Below are 24428 nucleotides of genomic sequence, written 5' to 3' on the forward strand. Positions count from 1 at the left end.
TCTCCCTACAAACATGCCAGCTGGCAAGGGATCAGGGTCCCTCTTCTGGAGTACACACCACAGTGTATCTGTGGTGCTCAGGCCAAGCAACCTCTTCCTTGGGACTGCAAGATTCTGAAGGATCATGTGTATCATGACAGTTATGTGCTGCTTTGGGGGCTACCTGTAACATTTATCCTCAGCTGTGGCTCAAGTCGGAAGAGAAGAGACAAAAGGTTTAGTGAATATAAACCAGAGGGCTCACCAGACTCGAGGTCCAGCCAGGATCCTAAAGCCCAGAGAACTTAAGTCATGTGGTCAAGACCACACAACTGATATGTGGCAAACATCAGATTTCAAACAGGAGGCTATGCCTCCAAAGCCTAAAATCCATTATTATTGCTTCTCCTAAATACTCAACACATACTTGATGTATCAGATGTGTCTATTCATTAATTAATCGTTCACTCACTCAACAAACACAGAGTTCCTATCATACGTAAATAAGGATATGCCTCGGTCAGCAAGGAAACTGGAAACATTACTAACTAGGTTACTGGCCAAGAGATGAGGCGTAAACCATCCCATATTAAATGTGTACTTTGCTCATAACTTCACAGAAGCTGCTAGAGCAATAAAAGCTCCAGGCTCCCACAGGACAGTACAAAAAATGACAGCCTCTTACTACTACGTATGTTACAACATCCCTCTACTGAAATGGAACACACACTACTAGCCTGATTTAATTCCAACAGTTAAAACATAAGAGAACACGTAAGCCTGACTGGTTTGGCCTCTTTTACAATTATTCTTTTTTTAGTGGCAAATGCTGAGAGACCAAGATGAGCCTGAGTAGGCCTGAGCACCATCTACAGCAGTGAAACTACAAATGCAGGGACGAACTAGCAGCACAAGAAAAACTCTAAATATGAAGGAGTCAAGATAATCCCGATTAAAAAGACAAGTTCTCAAAAAATAAAAATAAATAAAAGATTTAGGTTCTCTGGGGTTACAAAACTACGGACTATTTGGTGTTTGGACAAAAGGTCAGGCAGTATGAAAGAACTATTGGTCACGCTTGAGAAAATAAGTTACATTCTTCTTTCCAACAAGAAAGAAAATTTATACCAACACTTGTATCTCAATTATTATTTCTGTGTACATTAAACAGTCTGTACTTCATCTAAGGAAAAACAGCAATTCTCTTACTTTTTAAAACACTTAGCCATTTTTAAAAAAATTGAGCTTCAACTTTCAAGCAGTTGGCGGACACAGTGGCCGAGCAGCTAATACGAAGGTACAGAGAGCAAGATATAAAGTACCAGGAAGTGCTAGGGACCTACTGCCAGCTGAAAAGCACAGCCCTAAACTAGCGAACACAGAGATCGCTCCAGCTGACTGAGATGCAGACTGACCGATTCTTGCCTCAGCTACTGGTTTTTCCCGAGGCAACTGGAGATTTAAAAACAACAACAACAACAAAACACAGAACCCAAATAATTACCATTTTTGCTCCTGGCAACTTATGTCTTTCAAATCATCCCAGCAGCTAACTAAATCTTCCCTGCTCTGCCTCCTCTTTCTCCAAGAAACCGGGACTCCAATTTTGCTTACTTACTGAACGGAAGGCACAATTCTGACCTCTGAATAATTTTTCCCAAGCAAGGGAGAAAGCGAATGATTTCCGATGCTTTCCCCTAGGTAACTTTGGGCATCTCATCAGCTTCCTATTTCTTATGTTGTACACTTTTAGAAACATGAAGTGATCATAAGCAGCAATGATTTTAAGAACACAAAAACCTAAATAACCCAAAGGGCCTGAGGATTAGTTTCCACTTATGGGAAAGGATTTGCTGTAGGGAGAAATTCTACCAAGTGGTTTCTCATACTAGGATGCTTTAGGCTACACAAAATTCAGACATTTTCCTTGTGGAAGTTACAATTTGTGGAGGGAAATGGCCTACATAAATTAAAGAGCTGAGTTGACAGGGATGAGATCATGCTGTAATCTTACAGTCTAACAAGACTGCTGTACCTACATAGCAAACAAATTCAGTGACGTGAACATAAAATACTACATAATTCCTTATTAATAAACGTCTTTTTCACTAGGGAAGTCATAATTACAAAACTTTCAACTTACCTAACCTCTGAGAAAATTCATAAAATTTCTTTAATTTGCCTACTAGTGGAACAACCGCGCCCCAAGCCTTCTCCTGCAACTTCTCATCTGCTGGATGCTGGATCGCCTTCAAAATCCAAAGAATAGAAATAGTTAGATCTTTAAAAATCACAACGATCTTATTTTCACATGAAAATACAGGTTTCAGGAAACAGAGGAAGCCCTGGTATGCGCGACAAAATGGGACCAGTCTTTCAAACCATTAGGCAATCTTTCTTGAATACAGAGGGTTACTCTCAAAGAAATGTATTTTCTTGCTTTCATCTTTCTTTTGCTTACAGGTGCTTTTCTTAATCCTCTATGGAACTTAATGCTTTTTTCAACAATCTGGCTTGCTCTCTCCAACGTCTTTCAACCAAGCTAAACACACTATCTGAAAGTTGAAACTCATAATCAAGATGGCAGGTATGGCGGGGAGGCCCTTCTTATAAACACTATCAGGAGGTACTGACATGTTTAGATTTCCCCAAGGCACGAATACTCTGACTCCATCCACACTAAACTGAAAAACAAGAAAGCAAAATAAAATGGAAACCAGAGAGATTTAGGGAATGCTCTGAATAAGCTACAAACTAAATAAACAGGCCATGTATTACTTACACAGTGTACTTTATCTGCTTGCCACTATATTCAAATTTTCTTGATTAAAAAAAAATTTTTTTTTTAACATTTATTTTTGAGAGACAGAGCATGAGCAGGGGAGGGACAGAGAGAGAAGGAGACACAGAATCCGAAGCCGACTCCAGGCTCTAAGCTGTCAGCACAGAGCCCAATGCTGGGCTTAAACCCACAAACAGGAAGACCATGACCTGAGCCGAAGTCGGATGCTCAACTGACTAAGCGACCCAGGCGTCCCTTGATTTTTTAAATACAAAATGTTTTTAAATGATATCCAAACACAACAGGATTCTGAAGTGAATCCTATTTATGTGACTACCTAGAAATATTTGAAGGAAATCTGACATTACACGTTAACAATACTGATTTCACGTTAATAGGAATATTCCAAAAGGACTGTGATACTACTCTCACATATATGAGGAAGTTCTATAAGCCTCGAGCCCCATCTTAGCAATGTTTTGTATCAAGTGGTACAACTTTATTGTTCAAGAAATAAGCAAACAGATAAAAATTAAAAGTTGTTTTCTTCTGTTGAGAAGCCTATCTAACTTTTCTTGCAAGGATCTAAAAATTATTTTCAAAATATTAAACTCATTCTCATAATATCAAAACACGCAGGCAAACGTCACCCACTTTCACAACTGAGGGAGTTAAAGACTTCCCCTGACCCTGCCCTGCCTGGATTTAGAAGTGGACACTGGCTGCTCTTTTAGGACAACATGTTATGGTTCTCGTAATTCTGATTCCTTCTCCTTTCACATGGTTTCACTGCTGTTAGGCAACATTTTTGGTACAGCACCCAGTACGGCCCAACACAGAGAAGGACACTTTGTAAGTGGCAATGGTGAGACTGTCATGTAGTAGATATTATAACTCTCATTTTCAGAATTGTTAAAACTGGTATAGATATATCAAAACATTAGTGGAGAGCTCTTATTTCCCTAATAGTGGTTTACCCTAGAGAATGAGCTTTGTGTATTTAACAGAGTCTACACTAAATCAAATTTTATTCTGTTTCAGTCATGTTTAATAAAATACTATTTAAGCAAAGACATATCTAACTCCACATCCTCAGTATAGGTTTTTACATTTCACCTTCCACTTTAATGCTCCTGCACCAGATACTCACATTGCAGAAAATATTATCTGAAAGACTCAGTTATCTGGTGCAAGAGTACAAATAATTTTGATAGATCTTATTTTTACACACTGCCAAACTGACCTCCAAAAAGGCATTTTATAATACACTTGCATTAAGACTACCTGTTCCTTCATAAACCAACCAGTATTGAGCTTTTAACAACTTAGCATCATATACAATAAAACTGCTTGACAGCAGTATGCATTATTAGTAAATGTGAACATTTTTCTATAGACTGTGCTCTTTTATAGGTAGAATAGTTGTTTATTTAAGTCTTCATATTGTTTATTTAAGTCTTCATATTGACAGGTACCTAGTTACATCTGTTCTTTGTATATCTGTATATTGGTACAATCAGCTTTTATTTGTACCTTCCTTTCTTAAATTGTTTTTCTATTATTCAGAAATACATTCTGCTTATAGAGTTAAACCCAAACATCAATATGCATTCCTCAGTGAAAATTTCTTCAAATGCCTGAATGGTTAAACACTTAGCCTAAATCTACAGATTTAAATGCTGTTTTTTAAAGAGTTTTCTAGCTTACATATTTTGTATCTATTTTATTTACTTATTTCTCTGTCCTTACTTCCTTTACCAAGGAATGAAATGAAGGTAACTTTGTACTAAGTCTAAAGGCCTGGTCAGGTGAATTTCTTACCATTACTGGTTATTCTCCCCTTTTCTTTTACTATTCTTCAAGTGTTATTTTTCTATATAAACTTTTTTCTTTTCTTTTTTTTTTTTTTTTTAACTTTGCAACATTTACCTACTTTCCCACCTGACCAATCATGGGATGCCACAAGTGCACTGAACGTGGCTTCAGCACTGAACTGAATGACTATAATGTCTTATGGAGAACTCCAACCTTTGGTCACAGCATTTAGGGCTCCTGGTTTCACATCCCCACAAGTTCTCTTTGAAATGGCTTATATAGAAGCTTTTCTATCATTTTACCCTCTTCCAAAAAATTACAACTGCATTCAGTTAAGTTGACATATACATTACAATAAGTCAATATAAAGACTCTGGGGGGAAAAAACTTTCATTGTAGTGAGCCTTTCCACACAAAAGCAGAGTAACCCTTCACTTGGCAAGTTTAAAAAAAAAAAGAAAATCCTAAGGGTTTTAACCTTAAAAACAGGTAATGGTCTATATTAAATAGGTAATGGTCTGTATCTCTATAGCAAATGAGATGTTTTTTCTTTATTGTTCATAGGTGACAACTGTAACCAGCTGATCAGAATTCAATCATAAAACAAACTTTTAAGAAATCTAATGATATAGTACTGAACAATTAAAAATAATCTGTAGCACTAATAATCAACAAGGAGAAACATTTTTAGAGCAACTGGTGAACTGTTGTGACCTACAGGGAAGAAATTAATTTCTCATTAGTTAATTAAGATCGTGTTTAATCATTTAAACATTTCATAAATGTTTGATTTTTCAAAATATGTTCAAATGTTTAGAACTTGAATTTCACAGAAATCGTTACATGCCTTCACTTATTGAAATCTTAAGGTTTCACTTAAGCTAATGATATTGGCAAGATTAGTCTAAACTCTTGTATTTCTTTCTTCAACAGTTACTAACGGCTTACTAAGCACTGTGTTAGGTGCTGATGACACAAAAATTAGTAAGAAACCAGGTTTATCCTCCTCAAGCTGGAGGTGGTAGTGGAGTCATAAACTTTCCGTTTCAATGGTCTTTTCAAAAAGAAATGATTACCATGAAAGAAACGTGTGCACAGCACTAGGGCAACAGAGTAATGGGGAAGTAACTGCTGGGATGTGAAGGAAGGAAAGTGTACATGTGCAAGACATTCAGGCAACAACAGTCCAGTGCATGAGAGGTAAAACACAGAATTCACGTTAATCTGTAATTTCCCTCAGCTAATGATATTACCAACAGCTAATCTAAACCAGAAACCCTGGAATCATTTGTAACTCCCCTTTCTCCCTCATATTAACCATCCAAACGCCAAAAACCTGTGGCCCCTTAGCCCGAAACATTTCTTGAATTGTTTTCTGGTGCCTGCATTTAATTCTGCCTTCACTAATACTCCAAGTATCATTAGACGAATGGAGTTGGATGTGGACCGTCAACCCAGCATCAGACTGCTCCTTGACAACCTCTGTGCACTGTTGGTTATACCCAAGAATAACAGAAGCAGAAGGGTGGGAAAAAATGAAGAAACAGAGCTATGTCTTCAAGAAATACAGATAAGGGCCCAGAGGCCAGGGAGTTTCTTTGGGTGGTACAGGGCACCTGATTATGTGTATACTCTGAAGGGAAGAAGTCAAGCAGAAACCAGAAACACAAAAGATCTAATTAAGAGAAGGAATAATTAATAAAGTTCCAAGAGGAGGACGCAGAACAAAGGCAAAGAAATAAATCTTGGTAACAAGTAGAGACACAGCTTCTTCAGAGAAACAGAAGAAGGAGTAAGAGACAGATGGATAGAAACCTAGATAAGTTCAGAGGCTCACGAGAAGCAAGTTGAGACCACGCCAAATATTTGCTTCACGGTGTAAAGTCATCAGACAGAGCTGGGGGAGTCCAGACCACAAGGATGATAGCAGCTTTCTCCTAAGAAGCATGGGAGGAAGGAAAAAAACAGACTGGCAGGACAAAAGACCACAGAAAGTTACATTCTCTCCTCTTCTCAAAAAGAAAAGTATAAATAGTCCCCATTGGATACTGTAAATTTCAGGTGGAAGAGCAACCAAAAAATAAACAAAATTTTAATATACAGAAATTACGTATTTATACAACATTGTTTTCCTTTTTACCCTTGTATCAATACAACTACTTTTGAAATAATGCAAGTGATCTCCCTTTAAATATAACACTTAATATGCAATAGAGAATTTGAAAATATATACAAAACAATAGAGATTAAGAAGAGGGACGTAGTGAATTTTAGTTTATTGGAAAATGTTTAAACATGCTTTACCTCTCGTATTTCATGGCCAGCTCCTCTATATGACTGCAAATCTTCCAAGATACCTTCTGCATCTTTTAATACTACATTCACCTGATTATAAATTTCCTTCTCAGACTCTGTAGGCTGGGCATCTAAATAGCAGGAAAGCACAAAAAAATTTACAGTCACATGATTTTTTTTTTTTTAGTACGTGTATAACTCTAAACAATGAACAATGTCAATTTCTAAAGATGCCTAACGTTTTATTCAATGTTAACTTCACACTTCTTAGAAAAGACTGGTAATTTTTTCATACTTCTACATTTGAATAATTAGCCTCAAGTTTGTAAATATCACAAAGGAGCAAGGAAACATCAAACATTATTATTTAAAGTTACAAATCATGGCTTGGTGTATATCGTAATCATTACCAATGACTGTGAATGCATGAATAATGATTTACTTTAATCCAACAGAAATGCAAGGTCTACTAATATATCTTGTTCATCTCCAGCTTAAGACTCCCAACTATTTTCCTACAAAGTTCATTTTAATGACTAAGTTTTGATATGAAAAATTAAAAACTATTTTAAAAGAACAGTAGTTAGATGCTCTCCCTTTTCTACGGACCACTTTAAAATTCTGTGCCAATGAACTTCTGTGCTGATGAGCACAAGGTCAAGAGTCCTGTGCAGAGGAGTTCAACTTATGACATTGCTCCAGAACGAGTAGGCTGCTGAAAACCAGACACTTTCAGCTGCAAAGCTGTTATTGAAATTTTGAAATACGAAATCAAAAGCTGACTCCCCCCATTCTTGGGACTGAGAGAAAAATGAAGGGAGAATTACAGTCATAAAAAGCATAATCAGGAACACAAACATATGGGCATTTCCACCACCTGTGGTGTCAGCCACAGAACATATGCTAATAGATGACTAAATCTGGATTTCTCTCTGCTAAACTCGAGGTAACAGAAATCCTGTTTTTAATAACTTGGTCATTTGTTTCTCTAAGGAGGAATAAATCTTTTTTATTTAATACTTGGGTTTTGCTTTTTTTTTTTTTTTTTTGCTTGGAGAAAAATGGGCAATCTGTGAAACTGAGTTTCTCATAAATCATTCCAATTAGACCATGTTCAATGCTACAGTTAAGGCATGAAGCACTGAAAATGATAAACACCGTGATTAACATAATGTTTTAGAGAGGAACTGTGCTGGCTGAATTCCTCCACACAAACATTTTTCTTCCGGGGAAAGGGGAGGCAGACCAAATTGATAGTATGAATGGAGAGCATTTCTGAGAAGTCCCTTTTGTCTACCACTTGTGAAACTAGTACTTAGATTTCTCTGCACCCACTTCACCTCCCCACAAATATACAATGTCTTTCTTTCTTTCCTTAGAAAAGTTAAAGAAACTTAGTTCACACTTAAAACTAGGGAGTCCACATGCCCAATAACTGTAACGTATTTATTTTGCACATGGGCAAGTCAGAATTCAATTCCACCTCTTAAAACCTGCCAACTAGTCAAAATACACCAGTTTTTTTAAAAATCAACAGAGTATCAAATTTGAACTTCAACATACTCAAAAAGTACAGCAGCAACAATAATAGAGTATCATTCACGTGCAAAGCTAACTTAAGAATTTGTGTTCTCATATCTTGCCTTATTTTCCAAATCTCCTCTAAAAAATCATCTACTTTTTTAATAAAAATACTGTGACAAAATAGTTACACAAGAGGAGCCAAATTAAAACTACTCTGTGTACAAAGTCATAGAGGGATTACTAGGAGCAAATACTGATATTGCAGCTAAATGGTTTTTTTAAAAATCAGGGTTTGTCATTTAGCTGAAGTAATTTTCACATTTAGCCAGACCATAATCTCCAAAGTAACAGACACACACTAAAAAAAAAAAAAAAAAAAAAAAAAAGCACACCTCGCAACTTTTATACTTACACCAGATGCAATAGGGAAAAATACTTTTCTTACATGCAAAACAGCAGTGTTATACTTTTTCATATGGAATTGTGAAACCACAGACATAACATCAATAGTAGACACAGATCATCATTTTACTTCATGAAGTGGGAATTCATGACAAAGGACAATATTTTGACTGTTATATATCAAAAGAGATTTGTCAAGTTTGAAAATACTGAACTGTATTTTTGGTATGGTGACTAGAAGTTAACAGAAAAATGTAACACTGAGACTTACATACAAAAGAAACATTATCAAGTAGATTTAAGTAGACCTTGGAAGTGGTTAATAATTATTAAAAGTTTAGTAAGTACCAAGAAATTTAAAAATAAAGGAGAAGATTCCAGTTCCCCCTAAGGGTGGAAAAATACCCAGCACCACACTGATTAAACACTGTTTAGACTATCACAGGAAAGTCACATTTATAATTTTGAAAGCTGCTGCAGACTGCTGTAGATATGAAGACAAACAAAATAGCAGACAGGTAATAAGCACCACGTTACTGATAGCAAGTCATGCAAAAAGGTGGGAGAAAGACTATAAAAATAAAGCTTTTTTTCAAAAAATGGTATCATATAATGCAACCAAGACTTGTCACTTTGATTTTTCACGGCAAAGAATGAAACACTGTATTACCTAGAGAAAAATCTACCACTTAACCAGCTAACAAAAGGACAAAATAAAGTATCAACTACTGGGAGTAGGAGTAGTGATCAGTCACCAAGCTAAGTTTTAAAAAGCTGTTCAAGGGAATTGAAAGCATGTTTTAGTTGCTCTCATTGTTTGCAGGTAAAATTAAGTATTGCAACAATTTTGTACCACTTTCCTATTAAGGAGTCACTGAAAATAACTGCTGAAACTCGATCTGTTCTGGGACAAAGGGGGCAAAGAGCAGCTATAGAAGAAAAATAACAAAAAGCAAATCGCGTAAAAATTGCAACTGTGATACGGAGTCGTTCTGCTTTGGTCTTGCCCTCAATCATGCGGTAATATTTCCGATCTGTCTCCAGAAGTCTCATCGAGGCAGGGACCTCGGTGCACAGTGCATACACTGTATACAGCAGGTAAACTCAGTGCCCAGCAGATTTTCTGTAACACATATTCGGTGAAAGAATGAGAAGGTACAGAGATATAAATACACCTCCAGCATAAGTTGAAGGAAGCTATAATGCATTTTTACCTCTGTACAAATATAATCCTACATCATTTTAGAAAAATAAATCTAAAAAAATGCCAGAATAAAGATATCCCAAAATACAGGGCAAAAGCAACTGAAAATATGCAAGAGGTAAAATGGGAAAATAAAGTTAGACTACAAGAGTGGATATCAGTAGTTTTACAAGATTGTGGGGGACAAGTCACACAAAAGACACGAGAATTAGAGGAAATGTATGACTAAATGGAAAGGCACTTTAACAAAGAATCAGAGAAAGTAAGACTCTATTCCTCATTTATAAGCCACCACCTCTGTTTACTCTATTTCGGTCCACCTGGAGATAAGTAAATCGAGTTAACTAACAAATACTAAACTTCTACCGTTTATAAACCATTATGTGAAGGTTGGAGAGGGACATAAAAATAAAAGTCCCTCTTCTCCTGAGAACCACAATTTAATGAACTAATATACACAGTGGTTATTCAGGCTAAAGATCTGTCATTAGAAACAGCTCTTAATGTCATGATAAAATAAGCAATTCCAAAAACCAGAAGAGGCTACACAGCCCCCAATTCAATGCTCTTTTATATACTGCCATTAGCATAACTGCTGCCAAAATTCATGAGGAAGTTCTGGGCTTGTATCTTAATTGAACCATTATTCTTAAAATAAAATCATACAGGTATAATTTCAGAAAAAGGCCCTCTTTCTAGTACACCTCAAGGGTAGATAATAATGTCTCACTGAACACAGAAATGTCACCTCATGCCTTAAGACCTTTGTAGATGCTGTTCCTTCTCACTACAGTGTCCTTCCACTACCTTGCCCTGAAACATTCTAACTCACCCTCCCACAACCCAACTCAAAGGTCACCCTCAGAAAGTCTTCCATGATGTCCAAACTACTCGCTGCTAGGTACGGTTAATTCCTTGTGATCTACACCTTGAATGTAATTATGTAAATGAAATTATCAGTTTGCATTTCTAACTTACTAGACTGAGAACTCCCCAAAGGCAGGGGTTATATCTTAGTTATCTCTGCATCCCAACATCTACTGGCTGGCACACAGGGGGCAAGCCTTAAATGTGGAACTGAAGTGGAAACCCGTACATGTACCTGCATGCATGTAAATTAAAGGAGTAAGGACTTACAGACATCTTCATTTTGTAAACTACAGGATTCCATCAGATGTTTTATATGCACAAGAATACTTAATGTGTACACAACTTGATACAAAATATCAGTATATCTATCTGTATGGAATTATTTCTATAAGTTGCCCATCCATAGAAATGCAGTGAGCCAGATTTACTCACTGTAAATCTAGATTTATTACTTGCTGTAAATAGATTTATTATTATACTATTCCATCATTCTGAGTGATGGAATGATGGATCAGTATAATAATAAAGTCAAATTACTCTCGTAACCTGAACATTATCGTTCAACCTGGAACAATGTAACACCAAATATTCTACTTAATAAAAGAATGTGGCTTTATTCTCAGTAATCACCAGGAACTGGCAAGTCAGTTGTGTTGACAATTCTTAGTCTGGCCTACAACCGTTGAAGAGAGGACCCATGGGATGGGCTAAAAAGTCCCTAAAATAGTCTAATGATAAGATCAATTTTTACAAATGCATATTTCCAAAAAGAAGAAAATACGCAAATAGATGAAAGATAAAATTGACTAAGAGAACTCTAATGTTGGAATCAAAAGAAAACATATTTAAAAATCTAGATAAGAAGTAACAACGGGCAAACTCTGGCCTCATATACAGAATACCAGTAAGTGTCAAACGAAAAGTTCTACACTGGCTGATAAAGGCAACAAATATCACCTTTTACTTTACATCTGCCTTTAACAAGTTAACACTTTACCCATAGTTCTCCATTATTGCTTATTTTCCCCCTGGTGGTGTTAGCAATTTTAACGTTCTCCTGCTACTAAATTAGCTATTAAATTTTAAGGATAATGGTCCAAACCCCCAAAGACTAGAAAACCAAGACCAAATAATATTTACAATACTACTCATCTTTAAAATATTTAAAATTCATGCTTCTCACTTGACCAAAACATGATGCTAGGTTTATAAAAAGATCAAGTGCCAAGTCTTGAACAAGATCTTGACCATATCAAAGCCAAGATTCTGCAAATGTAAGGAATTCGAGACAGAATAAAAAGGAGACAGAATAGCAGAAAAATACACAAGACCAGTTTGAAACAGATGCAGATAAACTAAAATACAGCTCTAATGTAAGTCGCCTCGTCTGAAAGAAGAATCTTCAAGTCAGCAATCTGCTTAACATCCCCAAGCTGATTAAAATTCATGCTGAACATGCACTTAAATCGGCATTGTTAAATTGTTGAGAAGGGTCAAGAAAACTAACTTTCATTTAATAACATCTTCCCCTAAAAACCCAACAATTTAATATGGTCCTGATATTGACATTATTCTTTGCTAGCCTGTACGCAGGACCCAAACTGTAACAAAACATCTAATAATAAACATGTAATAAAAGTAAAAGAACATATCAGAGACCACAAATTATTCCATAAAATGGAGGTAAGCTACAAACTGATGTGTTCCTACCAACTGTCCTGGTTTACAGAAAAAATATTTAAATTATTCACAAAGTAGAAAGAACTGTGTAGTAGCACATAAACTAAAGTGAAGTTGATGGAGAATGCAATGACTCTCTGGGGATAGATTTTAAGGGATTTGTTTTTAAAACCAGAAAAGGTCTTAAATTTTAAGTATTTAAAAATCTGTTCAAATGTTTTAATTTCAGATGAAAATGCCCGGGATCACACGACTTATAACCTTCTATCTCTTCACCCTTTCCTAACAATTTTCTAATAACGTAAGTTAAAACAGCAACATTCACACTGAAACAACCAATTTGATAATCATTGTTCTCAATTAGACAACCAGATAAGCTAAAGCGATACAGACAGCCAAAAAGCAAAAGCTTTCCAACATGCACAGGGGTCAATGACACTTACCTGCCACTCTTAGACCATATTACAATAGGTCATGCAACATAAAACAAACAGAAGGCAAATTACTTAAAGGTCTGTGAACCCATTATTTTTCTTTTTATTTAGAGTTAGAACAAAAATGAATTCCTGAAATAAATACATATAATGAGTTTAACTTTTCAAATTATCTGTAAAGATTAAATAATTAAGGTTCACACTTACCTTTTAATATTATGCCCAAATTACTGAGCTTTGAATGGCCTTCATGAACAGATTTGTATTTAAAATACTTCAATAGATACATAGAATGATTAAAACCTAGTCAATTTTTCTCAGCTGCAACAAATTTTTCCCCAAATATGGCTTCTATTAACAAATCTCAAAGTAGCATTTGTCCTTTCCACCACAATTTTTTCATACAAATGTTTTCATCGGAGTATCTCAAATGTTTTCAGTAGAGATCTCCAGTTATAAAATAATGTCCAACCAGGAGATAGGACTCTCTCACAAAACTTCAAGTGAAAACATTTTACTACAATGCAATCTATAAAATATGATTTCCAGTTCTAGAAGGCACCAGAAATTTTACTCAAACAATTCATAGCTCAGTCATGCAAAGCAGTTAAGAAGATGGCAAAGTGGAAACATTCGTTTAGTGCAGGACAGACGCAGTCTACGGCAGGCAAAGAGAAATAGATAGAAAATCATCTTCTCACTTTCAAAATCAAGGAAAAAATTTGGCCCCTGTTCAAGGTCTGTGCATGTCAAAACTTTAAGAAGATTCCCCATGTTAAGGTACCTGTCAAGACAAGAATGAGAAAAGAGAAAATATCCCTTTATAAAAAAGAACATCTGAAATTTATTTAAAAAAAAAAAAAAAAAAAAGTAACAGGGAAAATGTTCATTAGGCCATGAATTCGTCCTTCAGGGTTGCCCAGACTGTGCTCTGGCAAACAGCAAACCGGGTTCTCAAGGTGTTGGTATGTAGGACCTAGAGGTGAAATGTGGTTTTCCTGCACACAATGGCACAACTGTTGCTCTACTTCTTCTCAAAATTCTCCCAAGACAAGTTTCATTAATGGCCTTATAATGAAAAATTCTTTAAGTATTCCAATAGTGCTAGTATTCTGAAAAAGAAATTTCTTATCAAGAATCATTCACATATAATCTTGTTTAATATTGCACTGAAACAACAATTTATTTCAAAGCCAAATATTAAGAGTTTTGGCCACAGCTCACCTTTGCATTTCATCTTAACACAGAATATTCAACTTACTTCCTGCATGCCATTAAATAATGCATATATTTCTAACCAAATTTGGATTACTTGTAAATTTGTGGAAGTTGTTTAAAGTATTGATTCTGGATATGCAGCACGATTCTGGTTTTTTATAAAATTATCAGAGGATTCTGAGCAAACACTGCTGGGCGTAGTCACCAAGGCATACTATTAGAATGTTCATCATAAGGCTGCTTGCTTCATGGACTAATGAAAGGACAGCACTGGCTACAGACTCAACATGATTTTAGCAAATGAAAAACTAAAGAATTATACATATGATGGTGATGTTTGCCTACGACTGAGAAAAAAATCATGCAAACTTTGTTTGATCCCCATATCTTATTAACAAATATTCGGGCCAGCCTTCACTGCGGTGTGAATATAGTTCATCTTTCACCTTTACCATTATGCACCAGCTGTGAAGGGCTAAAGAGACTTACTTTCAAAGTCCAAGAAAAAATGTGCTGCATTGTGGTCTATGTCCCTGGTTAGCACCTTAATGAGATTACCCATGCCAGCAAACCTAAAAATAAAAATGGCAACATCATTTAGTTCCAGTAAAAAAAATTTTAAGCAGAGGCCTGGGATTCGGCAAAGGCTGGCTTGCTCATAATTACCAACAGGTGCAGGTTTATATACTTCTGGCATTGAAAATTTGGAACAACAAAAGCACATTTGGGTCTGAGTTTATAGCTCTTGTCCCTCTTTTCCACATATCAAAAAAGTTACATAAAGCAAGATTGGAAAAAAGATTAGATTTTTTTACATATTACTTGCAATATTTACATTTGATTAATATCTATGCTAGTGTTACTCCTTTAAAATGTTTGAGGCATATATTCTCAATTTAAATTAACATCAAAAATAGATCTCTCAAATAAGTAAAGACTGAGACCATTATTTTTAAATAATAGGGATAGTTTCCTTCTTGCAAAATTAAACCCTAATGAGAATACTAGGAAGATGGCATTCAAACCACATTTAACCATTAAAGACTAAAGGAAGTTATCAATTGATGACCCATTTAAAAATTTTTACCACACATAAACCAGTATTTCTTACATCGTCTATACTCCTAAGGTTAATCAGACTTTTCACTGTTTCACTCACAGACTGATAATTCAACAGTATCAACTATATACAACCATGTGAAGTATGTCACTTGGAAGTTAACACAGCAAACAAGCAAAAGGGAGCTTGCAGCAAACATCATCACAACTTAGTAAGTTTGCAGAGGATGAACAGTAAAAATAAGGCATTGGCATAAATCTTGTACCAAAATTTGCCATGACTCAGGGAGGATGAAGGTGGAAGGAGGTGTCAGGAACATCCAGGAAACCAAGTTGAAACCTTGAAGTTGCAGTAACTCTAGGGAAGGCAGACTATGAGATCACAGGCACCCCACATCCTCCCCTCTCCAAGTTTCAATATGTTTTCTCCAAATATTAACTGTTGGCAAGTATGAATGAAATGAAAACATAAAAGTAACAATTAATCAATGAATCAACATTGATTGTAATTAATCAACATTTAATCAATGAAAGAAGACATCTTATTATTCACCCCCATTATAAAAAAATCTGAAAAGAGTTAGGACTTTCAGCCACCTGTGTGGTCCATTCCCCTCTTCCTCCACCTACTACTCCCTGGGCAAAGGCAGGGGTACCTAACTTTAAGCTTCCCAAAGAGGAAGTAACAGCATATGCATAACAGTTACTTGCTTTAAAGGTCAAAGTGTGGCACAGAGACACACACACTTCTTAGAAAATGTTAAAATTTATTCACAAGTGTTAAATTCACAAATGTTAAAATTTATTCACAAATATGATAAATACTGAAAAGTCCTCTCTCTTTTAAAGCAATATTCCTCCAATGGGAGAGGTCAGAATCTATCTTATTTTTGATATTAAAAATCCTTATTACACAGAATTTCATTGGAAAGATTTTGTACAATGTGTTACACAGATGGATAAACTGAGGTTAAAGCTAAGAGGAAACAGTTCATCTTAAATACCTTATACACTGTAAAAAGTTTAATTCTAAGCTTTTATACACGGAAAGTACAAGCATTTTTCCAAAATCATCACATCTAAATAAGATCTCACACTGGTTACCAAATTTACTCAAGAGTTACTTTTTTCCTTTGAAACCATTTGGAAATAGTATATCTCACAGCTTTAATTTATGGAATATTTGTTTCCAAACATATATAAATTCCCTACCAAGAACTAAGAGCAGATATACAAAGAATTACCTAATGGTATCAAAACTTCAACTACAGATGGGAAATAAGCATAAGAAGGAAGTGTAATGTCTCTAAGAGGAAAAAGGCATCACACCGTCTGGTGGTTAAGAGTGTACTCTATGGAATGAAACCAGAGTTCCAACTCCAGCTGACAAGCTGCCTGACCTTGAGGATGCTAATTAATCTTTCTGGGACTCATTTTCTTCAACAGGAAAATATACAAATCAGAATAACTATTTTAAAGGGTTATGAGAACTCAATGAGATTAAGCACTGACTTGTTAGCACAGTGTCTGGCACACAAAATGCCCAATAAATGTTGGCTGTTGTTGTCACTGTCACCTGAAAATCACAAACTAACTCTCAAAAAATAAGAGCTCTACTTCTTTAATACAAACCAGAGTCAAGTTATTAATGAATTTCAATGTTATAAATCAGAGTAAATAACAAAGCCCAAGTTTAGTCCATTTTTGCCAAGAAATATCCTATGAGATCATCATCAGGTACAGGGAGGAAGGGAGATTAGGTTTCCTTACCTTTTTACTTGTATGCATAGTCGATCCTCAAGGAAAATAATCAAAATTGGCCAAGTTTGTCTGCTCCGTTTTCCCACATCTCCCTTGTAAACTTCTTCCACTATTTGGTCCTTCTTTCAAGGCACCCTAGCCTAATGTGACCCTAAACTGCTCAAAGTGCATCGTACTTGGTCCTGACCTATTCACTCTCCACAAGTACTCAAAAATCTAGAATTTCTTACCTTTTCATCCCAAACACAGACACTTAGTTTGAAAATGGCCCAGCGTATCTGGTACAGGTTTCTCAACCCCAGCACTATTAACATTTGGGGATGAATAATTCTTTTGCGGAGAAGGGTCTGTCTCATACTACAGGACGTTTAGCAACATCCTGGGCCTATTTGTACTAGAGGCCACCAGTAACCCAACACACTAGTTGTGACAACCAAAAATGACTCAAGAGATTGCCAAATGTCCCCAAGAAGAATCATCCCTGGTTGAGAACCACTGATGTAGTACAACTGTGGTCCAAGGCAGAAAGTCTCCTTACCATACAACAGTCAAGGCAGATCTAGTACCCAAAGCACACTGTATGTGTCTCTTTGAACAAAAACTCATGGAATTTGGGGAGCCAGCCTGGCTCAATTGGAGGAGCATGCGACTCTTGATCTTGGGGTGATGAGTTCAAGCCCTGTGTTGGGTGTACAGAGTACTTAAATAATTTTTAAAAGAAAAATTTTTGAACGTTTATTTATTTTTGTGACAGAGGGAGACAGAGCATGAGTAGATGAGGGGCAGAGAGGGAGACAGAGAATCCGAAGCAGGCTCCAGGCTCTGCTGAGCTGTCAGCACAGAGCCTGATGCAGGGCTCAAACTCACGAACTGTGAGATCATGACCTGAGCTGAAGTCAGACACTCAACCAGCTGAGCCACCCAAACATCCCAAAATAAATAACTTCTTTTAAAACTCACAGAATTTTTCAAAGATCTGAAAACAGTTCACCATAACACTATCAGTTGTCCTATCTTTTTAATAATGATAAACAAGTTAAAACCATATCCCTGTCTGGCATAGTTTAACTCTTTAGGCAAAAACACAACAAAAAGTCCCCATCATCCTCTGACTGCAGCAAATATGAGATGGTAGCTAACTGTCAACCTGTCAGCTCTGGTAGGCACCAGATGGCGTGCGTCCAAACTCCAGCTCTGCCATTTCCTTCCAAGCTTTGCAACTGTAGTCAAGTTTCCTAATTTCTCCGTGCCTCATCTGTAAACTGTGCATAATATGAATATCCACTGCAGAAGGTTCCTAAAATCATTAAATGGGTTAACAGAAGCAAAAACATTCAGTGACTATGCTTGGCAATCTCTCTGCTGCAGAACCCATGGAATGTGTGTGGCAGCCCTATTTCCTGCCATACAGGAAGCCAGTCTGTCACAAAAGGATAAAGCCAGCATGCACTAGAGAAAAGTGTCCTAAGGTCCTCAAGTCATTGATTTCTATCTCTACTTGTTCCTGAATTCTAGCTGTCACTTCCCTCAGTTTAGCTGCTGGATTTTCCTCTGGTTTTAAGATATCCTAAGTTCTTTCAATCAATTTCCTTTTTTACCTGTTTAGTTGAGGTGGGTTTCCATCATTTACATCTAAAAAAGTTCTAATAACATTTCTAAGTTTCAGATTAACAAATGAATGTGACAAAGAGATACTAAAAGATATAAAAGATTTTTCAGATTATATAAAACTTGGGCCAAAACATTTGATATACTTCAGAAGCACAATTTCAAAGTAAATAATGAATATTATAATTTAAAATAATAAACTATAAATCTTACAACATCTGAATTTAGAAGGAAAAATCTAAAGATTCTCTTTCAAATTACTTGTATTGTAATCCCTGGATTAAACTAAATATTATAAGCATTTACTAAAAAGCTAAAAAGAAATTTAACACACAGACACCAGATCCAGGTTACTTCAAGTGTTCACAGTATTTCTGGTAAAATTCTGCGACTAGGAGCTTTTATGTTACAGGTCTGCTTCAAAGTTCGTGAATTATCTGGAAAGGAACTTGCTCTTCTGGGCCTAAAGTCTGTGGAATGTATTTTTGAGCTCATGAAAGGCACTTAATAAATACATTAGATCATTTTCCCGTAAAACATTTGAAAAGAAGCTTCTTTAATTAGAGAAGCCAACAGAAACACAACTGTATGTTAATACACTATCGCCTCCCTTTCTACAAAATTCCTAAGAGATGTTGTTGCTTCATTTACCCTTTTGAGCTCAGGGGGGCTTTATAATGCTCTCTTCTGCCTAGAATGCTAGTTGCAAAGATTTTCCCATGGCTGGCTTTTTTTTTTTTTTTTTTTTCCATTCTTCAGGCCCCTCAAATGTCCCCTCTTCGGACTAGTTTTTGTCTGCCATCTTTTTGCATAGAAGTTTACCACTACATCTCATTACCTTCTATCACATCACCTAACTTCTTCCTTCAGCATACTGAACACAATCTGAATTACTCTATTCGCTTAGTGTCAGTCTCCTTCACATCCACTTTATAAACTTCGTATACCTGGGTGAGGGATGAGAAAAAAGAAAAGCTCACAAATGTACTGCTTAGCATCCCTATAAATGAGGATTTCTTCAATTTGGCATTGTTAACATTTAAACCACAGAATTCTTCGCTGTGGGGCTGTCCTGGGCACTGTAGGATGTGTAGCGGCATTGAAGGCCTCTACGCACTAGATAACTGTATCACCCCAGCACCCGGTTGTAATAACCAACAATACCTCCAGATGTTGCCAAATACCTCCTGGGGGCAGAATTGCCCCAGTGAAGAACCTCTACTTTAAACATATGGCCACTAACACGAAGCACAGCCTCAGTTCCGCCCCATAATCCTACTATGCATCTCCAATCAACCTACTCTCCCACTTGACCAGGTGACCGTTCCACAAGGCTTGATTTTTCATCTCAAACCTCTAACAATCTATCCTCCGTCCTCACATGCAAGACATGACCTCACTACATTGTTTACAGAAAAAAGAAAGAAAATCCTCTACTGTTCTTTCTACCACCCTTTCTTCATCAATAACCAGTCTACCCTCCGCACCTGTTCCTGAGACACAACCTGGTTCTACAAGGCTTCACGTCTCCTCTACATCATCTTGCCTGTCCTCCTTTTTTTATTCATTTATTTTTAAGTTTGCTTATTTATTTTTTGAGTGAGAGCAAGCAGGGGAGGGGCTGGGAGACAGGGACAGAGAGATTCATTCCCACACAGGCTCCGCACCGTCAGTGCAGAGCCCGACGGGGCTTGAACTCATGAACTATGAGATCATGACCTGAGCCGAAATCAAGAGTTGGATGCTTTACTGACTGAGCCACCCAGGCGCACCCCCTTGGCTGTCGTTACAGCAAGAACTTGCCACGTAAGCTACCTATAGTTACTGCCTTCTACTTTTTACCTCCCCTCTTTCAGCTCATTCCAATCTGGCTTTTATTCCCACCAATACAAAGAAGCTGGTCCCTGTCAAGGTCACAGAAACCTGCATCCGGCTAAATCCAAAGGGCAATTCTCACACTTCAACTTACTGGATCTCTTAATAGCCTTTGACCCAGTCTGTCACACGTCTTCCTGAAATACTTTCTTCGTCTAACATTTAGAACAACCCATTTTTCCTGAGTTTCTTTCGTACTTTATGGCTTTTCTTTTTCCATCCCTTTCCCTTTGGCATCGGTAGTTACTTCTATCTTAAACAAAACAAAAACTTACCTTGACTGTGCTTCCCTCACCAGTTCCCACCCTACCCCTTGCTTCTTTTTGCAACAAAATTCCTCAAGAGAGTGGCTTGCACTCATCATCTTGTATCTCTCTCCATCTCTGTTAAGCCCCCTCTCTCCAACCTGGCTTCTGCCCAACCATACACCAACAAAATCGTTCTGGCAAGGTCATCAAATGAACCGCATGTTACTAACCCCAATGGTCAATTCTCAAGACCTCACCTTACTTCCTCTGTCAGCACCGCCTGACATAACTGACTCTCCCTCCTCCTCGTCAGTACACTTTTCTCATCAGTTTAAAAGACACCCCATCTTACCTCGTTCGCTGCTATTCTAGCCTTCTTCTTGCCACCATCACCTCTTGTCAGGATTATTTCAAAAGCCTGCTTCTACTTTTGCGTCCTATTACAATCTGTTTTTGTTACAAGAGGCAAAGCAATCTCTTAAAAATATAAATCAACCACATACCTTCTCTGCTCAAAAACATGCAATGGCTTACTGACACACTCAGAATAAAATCCAAACTTCTTACGAGGCCCTACAAAACCCTACATGATCTGTCCGACGTCCTCTGGCCTCACCTCCCATTGTTCTTCACAACAGCCTGTTGCTGTTTCTCTAATGCAACAAGATTTCTCTCCTTTGGAGGCTCTGTACCTTTTTCCCTAGCTGGAACGTTCTGTCCACGGACCTTCAAGCGACAAACTACCATACTTCACTGAGGTCACTGCTTAATTAGACCACCTCAGAGAGGCCTTCCTTGACTAGCCCATCTGTAGTATGGCTTCCTCTTCCCAAACCAGTGTTTATCACCAACCATACGTCTATCACGTATTTCTACCTTTATCTACTTGCTGCCTGCACTGCAAGGTGCACTTTTAAGAAGGCAGGGGATCTGCTGTAACACCACTCCACCCCCAGCACCTGGAACGCTCGGGGATGTTGTACGTAGTATAGACATTTGATGAATGAATGAATGACTGACTGCAAAAACACAGAAAACTAAAAGTCTGTGAAGTTTCAGAAGTGTTCCAAGAAGGGGAGAGGAAAAAGCAAAATAAATACAACTGAAAACTGACAAGAAAAGAAAAGGCCTGGGAATTTAGAAAGAGCACATGTTTTCCTAGTCAGATCAATGAAGTCTGTCTCTCTCTCTCTCAGTAAAAGCCAGTAGGCTTCTGTGCAACTAATAAGAATTTTTGAAATGTTAAATATCAGAGAAATAAAGTGATAGGAGTATACATGAGTATCCAGAAAGTCTACAGTATGCCCAAATAACAAAGCAAAAACATAATATCCTCCCAGAACCATAAATATGGCTCCAGAGTAAAAATGGAGACCAGCCTATATCATAGTTCTCATCTTTGGAAAATTGAGGAGCATTCGTAACATTAAAGGAAAAGAAAAAAAAAAAAAAAAAAGCTTGGAAAATGTGGTTTAAGTATTTAGCTTCCTTTTTAAACCATTAAGTCTTCCCCCAAAAGTCCTATTTGGGAATTCTTCAAATCTGAGAAAGAATTAAAAACAAGAGTGTCAATCCTGCTCTGTCAAAATTTTACAAGGAGGACAAACTCCAATATCAGCCCAACATCCATTTTCATCGTCAACACAGATAAGTGAACAAAGAACACAAAGAAATATGATAAAGTGTTAGAGAAAAAGGAGATACTGAAAAACATACTTTGTTCTCTCTAAAAAAAAACCTTCACAACAGATTTTGTAAGAATGCTTTAATAGAATTCCGTATCTTCCAATTTACAGTGACTAAAAGTGTGTGAATGGGGAAAAACTTATCAAACAGTAACTATAAACTGCCAACCACTTCTAGTGTTGAAGACGAAGAACTTCTTGTATTTACCCAAGCTCTGAATCCTAGGCAAAAAGGTCTTCGAGAAAATACAGTACTATAAAATGGTGCTGAATTATATTCTGTTGTGCATAAAAACATTGTTTAATATTACATATGCTATTTCTCTGTATCATCAAGACATTTAGATCTGTAGAAACAACGGGAAGCCTTTAAAATTGACAAGATAGTGGGTTAATGTGGAATTCAGCCACACTTTGGCTTTGTCTGCCAAGAAATTTCTGGTTCTCATAAAACATGTACCACGAATTTAAAGAAATATTAACAGAATGGAAAATCAGTAATGAAAAATATGGTCAAATTTTCACTGACAGTGGCACACATATGATGAATGGAGGCCAAGAGTAGCTAAGGAATCCCAAACTTGAGCTTTGTTCACACTCTTCAGCTGCGTGTTCAGAAACTAATTATAACACCATATAACAAAATGTATTTTGCATAAGCAAAAATATAGTAAATCACTTTCATAATTCTCCAAAAACAAACCACCAGATATACAGGAGACTGGGGAGTTGTTTTGTCATACACTCAATCAAGCACCTAAGTTTATGTTAAAAAAAATCTACTTTAACATTAGAAAAAATTAATATTGCACTCTGAATAACACTGCCAACAGAAACAAAATTACTAATAAGCAATAGTTCTTTCAGATAAAGTAATTCACCTGCTGGAACCCGTTTAAACAATAACTAAATTGTCAGGCTCTTACAGAGTAATTACAAAATACAGAGAGTAATTACAAACTACTAATTACAAAAATATAGGACATATGCTGGAATGATCCTTCTAATCAATCCACTACATAGAAAACGTTACAATTAGGTGAATGCAAAGTTGAAAGGCAGGTAGAAATTCACAGTTTTGCTATCCTGCAAGTCAGTTACCAAACTCCAATGCCAGATTTCTGGATCTAAGGTTTAATGACAAACATTTCTCAAGTGATTGCATAAAGCAGCAAGTACAAGCTAAAATAGCAGACTTCAAAAAATTTCAAATGGTATCAACAATTTCACTTTGCACATCTGCTTCTAAAAATATGCAGGCACCATCCCCTTCAAATACTGCACCAAGTCTTGCTTGCACAACTCCTTCTATGAAACGACATCACCATTTGAAAGCAAATGTTGATTTAATATTGCAAACGAACAGTAGAGTGACTCCAGGAGTAATCTAGCAGTTAACAACAGTATAAGAACAAAATATTTTCAGTATGTCAAACTTTAAAACTCTGTTAAAATTAGTTAACATCGTAATAATTAACATTTTGATAAATTTCCATTTAATATACGCCAGATGTGTGTTTTATGATGATTTCTGGCTTTGGCTTTCGCTGAATATTGACCTTATTGGCCAAACATGTATTTGGTGCATCTACAATAAAAGCATACAAAGTAAATCTTCAACACAGCACAGAATAAATATCCAATAAACACCTACTGAATTAATTTAAGAACTGTAAACAGGTGGGATCCAGTGGCATTTCTTTATTTGAAGGATGAGTTAGGTACACAATAATTTAAAGGAGAGTTATAATCACAATTCCTTCTTAGCTTCTAACATGGCTGCAACTCACATTAGGAACACAGCGGTTGATTGTACTGGTGGGAAACCAATGGTTAGCTGAGTGCCATCAAAATGGAGAGAAAAAACTCAAACGAGCCTAACGATAAAGCATCTATAATAATTATCCTGACATTATACTATCTGCTCTAGTGATTGCACTACAAATGCACATCACACCGGAACCGTCTCGGACCTTTGTCTCCCGATTT

General features: G+C 36.6%; 1 protein-coding gene across 12 annotated transcripts in view; it reads right to left on the bottom strand.

The window, feature by feature from the left end:
* Positions 1-24428, bottom strand: part of CYRIB (CYFIP related Rac1 interactor B) — a 148375-nt gene that overhangs the window by 17676 nt on the left and 106271 nt on the right. For 7 of the 12 annotated variants that reach the window (XM_043601761.1, XM_043601758.1, XM_043601764.1 and 4 more), the window contains 3 exons: positions 13687-13769; positions 6881-7002; positions 2123-2228 (listed from right to left, as the gene is read on the bottom strand). In XM_043601761.1, coding sequence (XP_043457696.1) covers positions 2123-2228; positions 6881-7002; positions 13687-13759 — 301 coding nt within the window. In that variant the 5' untranslated portion in view covers positions 13760-13769. Of the gene's footprint in view, positions 1-2122; positions 2229-6880; positions 7003-13686; positions 13770-14692; positions 14782-24428 lie in introns of those variants that run through there. The other 5 variants (XM_043601757.1, XM_043601766.1, XM_043601767.1 and 2 more) reach the window with 2 other exon arrangements.

The sequence above is a fragment of the Prionailurus bengalensis genome, chromosome F2 (assembly GCF_016509475.1).
Source record: "Prionailurus bengalensis isolate Pbe53 chromosome F2, Fcat_Pben_1.1_paternal_pri, whole genome shotgun sequence".
In the NCBI taxonomy this organism is placed as follows: domain Eukaryota; kingdom Metazoa; phylum Chordata; class Mammalia; order Carnivora; family Felidae; genus Prionailurus; species Prionailurus bengalensis.